The sequence below is a fragment of the Penaeus monodon genome, chromosome 26 (genome assembly GCF_015228065.2).
Source record: "Penaeus monodon isolate SGIC_2016 chromosome 26, NSTDA_Pmon_1, whole genome shotgun sequence".
Classification (NCBI taxonomy): domain Eukaryota; kingdom Metazoa; phylum Arthropoda; class Malacostraca; order Decapoda; family Penaeidae; genus Penaeus; species Penaeus monodon.
Genome location: NC_051411.1, coordinates 542,963 through 550,579, shown reverse-complemented (window position 1 = coordinate 550,579; position 7,617 = coordinate 542,963). Strand labels below are relative to the sequence as shown.

The 7,617-nt window shown below is 37.5% G+C and overlaps 1 protein-coding gene across 1 annotated transcript; it reads left to right on the top strand.

The window, feature by feature from the left end:
• Window positions 1-3,578: 3,578 nt before the first annotated feature.
• Window positions 3,579-4,623, top strand: LOC119589791 (translation initiation factor IF-2-like; the record flags this gene model as incomplete). Its single annotated transcript, XM_037938360.1, is given in 3 exon segments — window positions 3,579-3,673; window positions 3,757-3,785; window positions 3,788-4,623. Coding segments are annotated over 3 exon segments (960 nt in total), but the record flags the coding sequence as incomplete, so codon positions are not given.
• Window positions 4,624-7,617: the final 2,994 nt, after the last annotated feature.

Genomic DNA, 7,617 nt, shown 5'->3' with positions numbered 1-7,617 from the left:
TATATATATATATATATATATATACACTTCTATATATAGACGAATTTAATACACACACACACACACACACACACACACATATTTGTATATGTAGACATATACACAGATGATAATATATATATATATATATATATATATATATATATATATATATATATATATATATATATATATAGTTAAAGAATAACAAGAGCCCGGGAATGGATGAAATAACAGCGGAACTAATCAAGAATGCTGGCGAAAGTGTTTGTACAAAAATTTGGAACGAAAGAAGATGGCCAGAAGACTGGGTAAAATCAGTCTTTACTCCCATACCTAAAAAAGGTGATGCACTCCAATGCAACAATAATAGGACAATTGCATTAATAAGTCACAGCAGCAAAATTTTGTTGAAAATTATTGCTGAAAGAATGAAGTTGAAGTTAAGAGAAGAAATTGCAGACGAAGAAGCAGGTTTTTTTGCCCTGGAAAAGGTACCAGAAACCAATTCTAAATCTAAAATTGATCATAGAGAAAAACAGAGAACATCAAAAGACCTATACCTGTGTTTTCATCGTTACTTGAAAGCTTTTGATACTGTTGATCACGATATCCTCGGATAACATGAACGATATGAAGTTTCCAAAACACATCATCCAACTAATAAAAGCTATGTAGGGACCAAAAACAAGCGGCTGTAAGAACCATTTATGGGTTAACAGAAGGGTTTCAAAGTCAAACAAGAGTGCGACAGGATTGCATTCTGTCTCCGCACCTTTTTAAACATATATTCTGAAACAATTTGAGAGGGCTCTGGAGAATTTCGAAGGAACTGTAGATTTTGGGAGGATACAAATATAAAATCTAAGGTACGCCGATGAATAGTTTTGATTGCCAGCAGTATCACTGAACTACAACAACTACTAGATAAAGTTAGAGAAGCAAGCGAAAAGGCTGGCTTGTTTCTTAATGCCAAAAAACTAAGATCATGAAGATTCAAAGATAACCGGCAATGAACAATGATGAACATGTTACAATCAATGGAATAGTTGTGGAAAATGTGAAAGAGTTCACCCTTTTCTTGAAGCTGTTTTTAACTAAAACAAATGATGATTCACCGGAGATAAAAAGAATTTCCATTGGGCCAAAAATGCCACAGTTGCTCTCAATATCATCTGGAAAGACCGAAGCATTACCTTACAGACAAAGCTGAGGTTTTTGAACTCATTAGTTTTCCCAATTGCATCATATGGTTCTGAGTGTTGGGTGTTGAAGTAGATAGACAAGAAAAGATCAAAAGTTTTGAAATGTGGTTACAGACGAGTATTACACATTAAATGGACAGAGAAGAAAACGAATGAAAGAAGGCTGAAAAAAAAAATTGTAAAGCCGCCCGTTTGGGCATCTTGAACGGGGGAAAAATTTAAAATTTTTTTGGGCTGTTTGAGAAAATAAAATATTGAGAAAAAACCCTTTCTGCAAGGGATTTCAAAAACAAAGGGAAAACAAACCCAAGGGCAAAAACTGAGTTGACAGCATCAAAGATATTTTTTTGGGGTGTCATGGTACAGTGGAAAGAAAAGGGGGCAGGGTCGAGTTGAAAATTGGGGAAAGGATGGGGGAGAGGGGGACGGGTGCTCAAAAATGAGCATATTTTTTTTGGGGTTTTATTGAAAAGTTGATATTATTATATATATTAATATTATTATTATATTATAAAAATATATTTATTATATATTATATTATATTATATATATGTATACTACATATACCTATATTTTAGATATTTATATATAATTATATATATATATTAATTTACCTATATTTTTATATAAAATATTTATATATAAATATATATTATATTTTTATTATATATATATTATGTTTGTGTGTGTTATATATATTATTTATAAAATTTTAAATTATTCTTTTATATATATTTTTAAAAATTATTATATTATGGGTTACCAATTTTCTATGTGTATTATTTATTTTTTATTTATATATATTTTAATTATATTATATTATTTATTATATATTTTTATATGATGCTTCCCTTATATATGTGTATATATTATATATATAAAATTTTATATAATATATATATTATATATTTGTAACATTTCCATAAAATATTATTTATATATATATATTAATTTTATAATATATAAAATTTATATATTATTAAATCCCTATAATTTTTCTTTTCATATATATTATATATTTAAAATTTTATTATAAAATATTTATTAAATTTTAAATTTTATATTTTGTTTTTTTTTTTTTTATATATATTATTTTTTATTTTTAATTTTTTATTTTATATATCTTTTTTTTATTTATAAAGTATATAAATTTTAAATTATATATTAAAAAGTATTTTAAATATAAATTATCTATAATGTAATTATTTTTTAAAATTTTTTTATATCTATATTTTATATTATATAAAATTTTTCTTTTTTTATGTGTGTGTGTGTTTTTGTGTGGGGTGGGTGTGTGTGTGTATACATTAATGCAAAAATGTGTATGTACTGTATACAGATATGTGTCTGTGTGGGGTGTATATATATATTATATATATATATATATATATATATATATTTTATATATATATATATATTATATATATATACATATATATATATATATATATATATACTATATATATACTTTCTATATATATTATATATATATATATTATATATATATATCTATATATATATATCTATATATATATATATATAAACGTACGGCAATGTAGATTGGATTAAAAGCGACTGAAATGGTACGGTGAAGCGAAAGTAGAAATGTCTATTGTCTCCTGTATGTCTGTCTCTTTCTCTCTCTCTCAGTATGTATGTAAGCATGTATGTGTATAAGTGCATTAGTGTAGACTTCATTTTGACAGAAAAAAAAAACGATTTTTTGCAGATATTGTAAACATTGTGTTCATTCATTTTCCACACCTTATGTTTCTCTCTTTGTGAGTGTTTGAGAAAGTATGTGCATATACAACTATCACATTCGCATTTACTCGTACAATTTGGATGCGTCAACCGAAGATGAATACGTAAAAACGCGACCTGAAGAAGCGCAGACATTTGGCTGACCTCCATTTCCCCAGTTTGCTGTCCGGCTGACCTTTCGGCGCGGCTGCGTAGCGGTGCTGAGCGGACTGGCTCGATCGGGGATGAATGAACTTGTGCGCAAGGGAGCAAGGGCGGCCCCCGCCCCTCTTGCCCCGATGGCCCTGTCCTGGTTCCTGTAGCTGCGAGGTATTTAAGGGCAGCAAGGGAGGTCGACCACTTTACCTTCTCCCCCCCCGCCCTTCGATTTCTTCACCTCTTTACTTCATTGTTTATGATTATGACTTCGCAGTAAGCGGTGAGGACCGACGCCGAAGGGAACCCAACTGACGAAGGATTTACTCTCCGATCTTCGCGATGAATATTATAAGTCGTCGCCCTTGTGTTCGGCACGGAAATGCTTCTCTCCTCTGTTGCAGCTGCGCTTGCCCTGCAAGTGAAGGGCTTATGGTGTGGACAGATGTAGGACTGAATATCCATTAAGTACATATATAAACAATAATTTTCCTCCTTCAGCTGGTGCTGCTTTCACTGGTGGGCGTGGCTGCCTGCAGCACCTCCCTCATCGGGGCGGATCGAGCGAGGGACGTGGAGCTGCAGTACACGTGAGTAATCGCACAGCGTCGTCTTCCTTGCCAAAAGAGTCTTCTCTCCCGAATGGCCGCGTCTGAGCTCTGTTGTGTTTCAGCTTCGTCGACGGCGCCGGGCAGAAGGTGAGGGGGAGGTCGAGGCCGAGCGCCTGGGCCTGTCCCTCCGGAAGCAGCCCGACTCGGAGCTGGACGTCGAGAAGGAGGTCATTTCCGACGGCGAGGAAGCTTCTTCTGTCGACGCCGCCGACGCCCCGGCACCGAAAGCCGCGGCGCGACTGCGCTTGGCTCCGGCTGCCACGTCTGTCGTCCGACCCCGCTTAGCTCAGGCCGAGGCCGCCCCTCGAACTCGCCTCGTCCAAGCTGCTCCTCGGAGACAAGTGGACACTCGTTTCGTTCAAGTGGGAGCCGTTCCTGCTCCTCAGCCTGAGGTGGAGACGCGCTACGTTCAGGCTCCTGCCCCACAGCCTCAAGTAGAAACGCGTTTCGTCGAAGTAGAGGCCGTTCCTCCTTCTCGCCGTGAGGTGGAAACGCGTTTCGTCCAAGTGGAGGCCGTTCCTCCTCCTCGCCGCGAGGTAGAAACCCGTTTCGTCCACGTCCCCGTCTTCCAGCCCGAAGTGGAAACCCGTTTCCTCCTAGCAGAAGCTGTCCCTGCACCTTACGAAGTGGAAACGCGTTTCGTCCACGTCCCCGTTGCCCAGCCCGAAGTGGAAACACGTTTCGTCCAAGTGGAGGCCGTTCCTGCTCCTCACCGCGAGCTGGAAATTCGTTTTATTCAGGTCGGGGCTGCTTCTCGACCCGCCGTGGAAACTGCCTTCGTCCACAGCGGCGCCGCCCCGCTGACTCGCCTGCTGGAGCGAGACGACTACCCGTTCCCCGCCGGCCTCTCCGCGGGCCACCGCGCTCGGCGCCCCGCCCTCCGAGGCCACTTCTCCCACTCGTACGCCGGCGACAGCGGCGAGAAGTGACCGCAGAGGAGCCTGCGCCAATTGTCCGCCATTAACGTTTAATATTATTATTATTTTACATTCCTTGTTTCAATGACCCTATGGAATTCCATGGAGATTTACATGTACTTCAGTTTTTCAGCACACTTACACTTACGCGCATGTATATATTATGTGTATATAATATGTTATATATATATATATATATATATATATATATATATATATATATATATATATATTTCATACATATATATATATATATATATATATATATATATATATATATATATATATATATATATATGAAATATATATACATAAACATACACATATATACATTAAAGGCCTTTTGTAGCATCCTTAAACCCCTAACACTTTGATACATTTGTATCAAGTTGTATCGCTACATAACACAATATCATCGAAGATTGTCCTGAATTACAAAGTTATGAGAAAAGGAAAAGTTATTATTTTTTACATGAAAAAGTCTATGGAAAACCATCAAAGCACTTAATATGCTGGTATAACTTTTTATTAGAAGCAAATCATTGTGGAAGCCTCAAATAAAATGCAAAAAGTGCCTGACTACTCTGCAACTTCTATTGTTTATCCACAACACTCTTCGCTTCGCAAGGGCCGTGAAAAGTTTAAATATAGTTCTGAGATTCAGTCAAAATACTTTTTTCTTATTACATATATTGTTCTTCATATGAAGTTGCATAATGGTTTGCATCTTATCGTATCCACCGCGAATAGGTTCCGTGTCCAAATCAGACAACTGGGTAATTCTAAATGATCACAGACATTTACTTGATTTATTGATTTAAGTATATCAACAAATCAAGATACACAGCATTTTCTTTGATATATTTGAGCTTGTAAAGTTATATCATAGACGTACAGAATGATTCTGAAGACATTAATCCCACGGAAGTCAACACCACGTCACGTGACTCGAACACGTTGGAAATTCTTACTATGACGTTCCAGTGACCGTCATGATTGACTTCAAATCTTAACTATATAGAGACATGATTGATGTACTGTCAAAGGCACATAAATTTGGGGTCGCCTTGACAATAAAAGTTATACAAGAAACTACGATGTATTCGTAGTTAATGAATTAAATCCTATTGAGACTACACTGAAATATATCTGAAATGTCGCACTCTATTGGCTGTCCGAGGTTGAACCGTATCACTGGGTTAAGGAAACCCTTTTATACATGAAAGATTTTCGTTTGTTCAATGTACCGCAAGGGAAAACATGTATCAGTGTACATGTTTGGGGCTTCTGAATGCTACAAAAGCCTACACTACACCGCACACACACACACCACGCACTACACACACACACACGACACAGCACAGCAGCACACACCGTGAGCACACACACATTATGCTAATGAATTATGATATCGACTATATAATATATTATATATTATCTTCTATGTTATGTATTATATGTTGTATATGTATATGTATATGTAAGTATAGCTTATCGCTTGTATTGTATGTATCATAGATACTATCTGTATAATGTGATGAAGGTATGTATGTATACATATATAATATACATACATTTATAGTATGAAGACTGATATAGTATATTATGATACTATCTGTTTACTCTATTATATATATTGTGGTGGTTGTGTGTTGGGTTGTGTGTTGGTGGTGACTGCTGCGATGTTCCAGTGGTTAGAGCACTGGATTCCGGCCCTTGTGGTCCTGAGTTCAATTCCTCGCCGCGGCAGTCGTAAAAATGCCTGCGCTCCGACTGCTGACTCGAGCCCGATCTCACGGCGAGAAAACGACATATCACCTTGAAAGGTCGAGCGCAGGTGTCATAGGGGAAGTCACCGTCACCATATGTGTTAGCGCACCGAGCCGCGATTGATTAGGAAGGGCATCCAATCAGGCAAGGTGGCACTGCCAATTAACCTCTCAGTAGGAAATTGCGAGAGGCCTATGTCCTGCAGTGGAAAAAATGTCAGTAAAAAGAAAAAAGAAAAAAAAGAAAAAAAAGAAAAGAAAAGAAAAAAAAAAGAAAAAGAAAGAAAGAAAAAAAAATATATATGATGGAAAACCCCTCAATACAAAAACTAGATTTATTAAAAACAAGGTAATCGTTTCGAAATCCACCTGGATTCCATTTTCGGATCTGAAGGGAAAGGGGAGAGGAAACTGCTGCCTTATTTCAACTTGGACAGCGGCTTTTCTCCTGCTGATCTCCTCGCTTCCCACATCCTCCGCCTCCTCCCTTATTCCGGCCACCCTGTGGATAGTCTCTCCATCCTACGACCCTTCGCAGAACCCTTCGCTTGCCTCTCCTTTCCCTCTTTAATACTCCCTCCTCGCCCTTTCCTCTTAGCCTCCGGGCTAGTACAGTGGTAACGTGTCGGCCTCTCATCCGAGGGTTCGGCGGTTCGCGCCCTGCCCAGGCGCGAGAAGTTGGAACTGTCGCCTGGAGGTTACTGCTGTGGCTGGGCACCACGGCGGGTAAGGACTCGGTTCTGCCGAGTCAGCAGCAGCTGACACACGTGAGCGAGTCGGCACTAGTCGACACAGGCCGGGCTCCCCTCATGGCATAGCCCGGGCGAAGCTAAGCTTCGCATATCGGACTTATCCTTATCCTTTCCTCTTCAGACCTGAGGATGGAATCCAGGTGGATTTCACAACTGAGTTTTTCTACCATAGTATCAACACGGTCGATATTGTGGTAGATACTATGGTGTGGTGTTTTACCATTCACTCATACACACACACACACACACACACACACACACACACACACACACACACACACACACACACACACACATATATATATATATATATATATATATATATATATATATATATATATATATATGTATGCATGTGTGTATATGCATATATATATACATGTACAAATATCTGTTTATATGTATATATGTATATATTATATATATAATATATATATATATATATATATATATATATATATATATATATATATATATATATATAT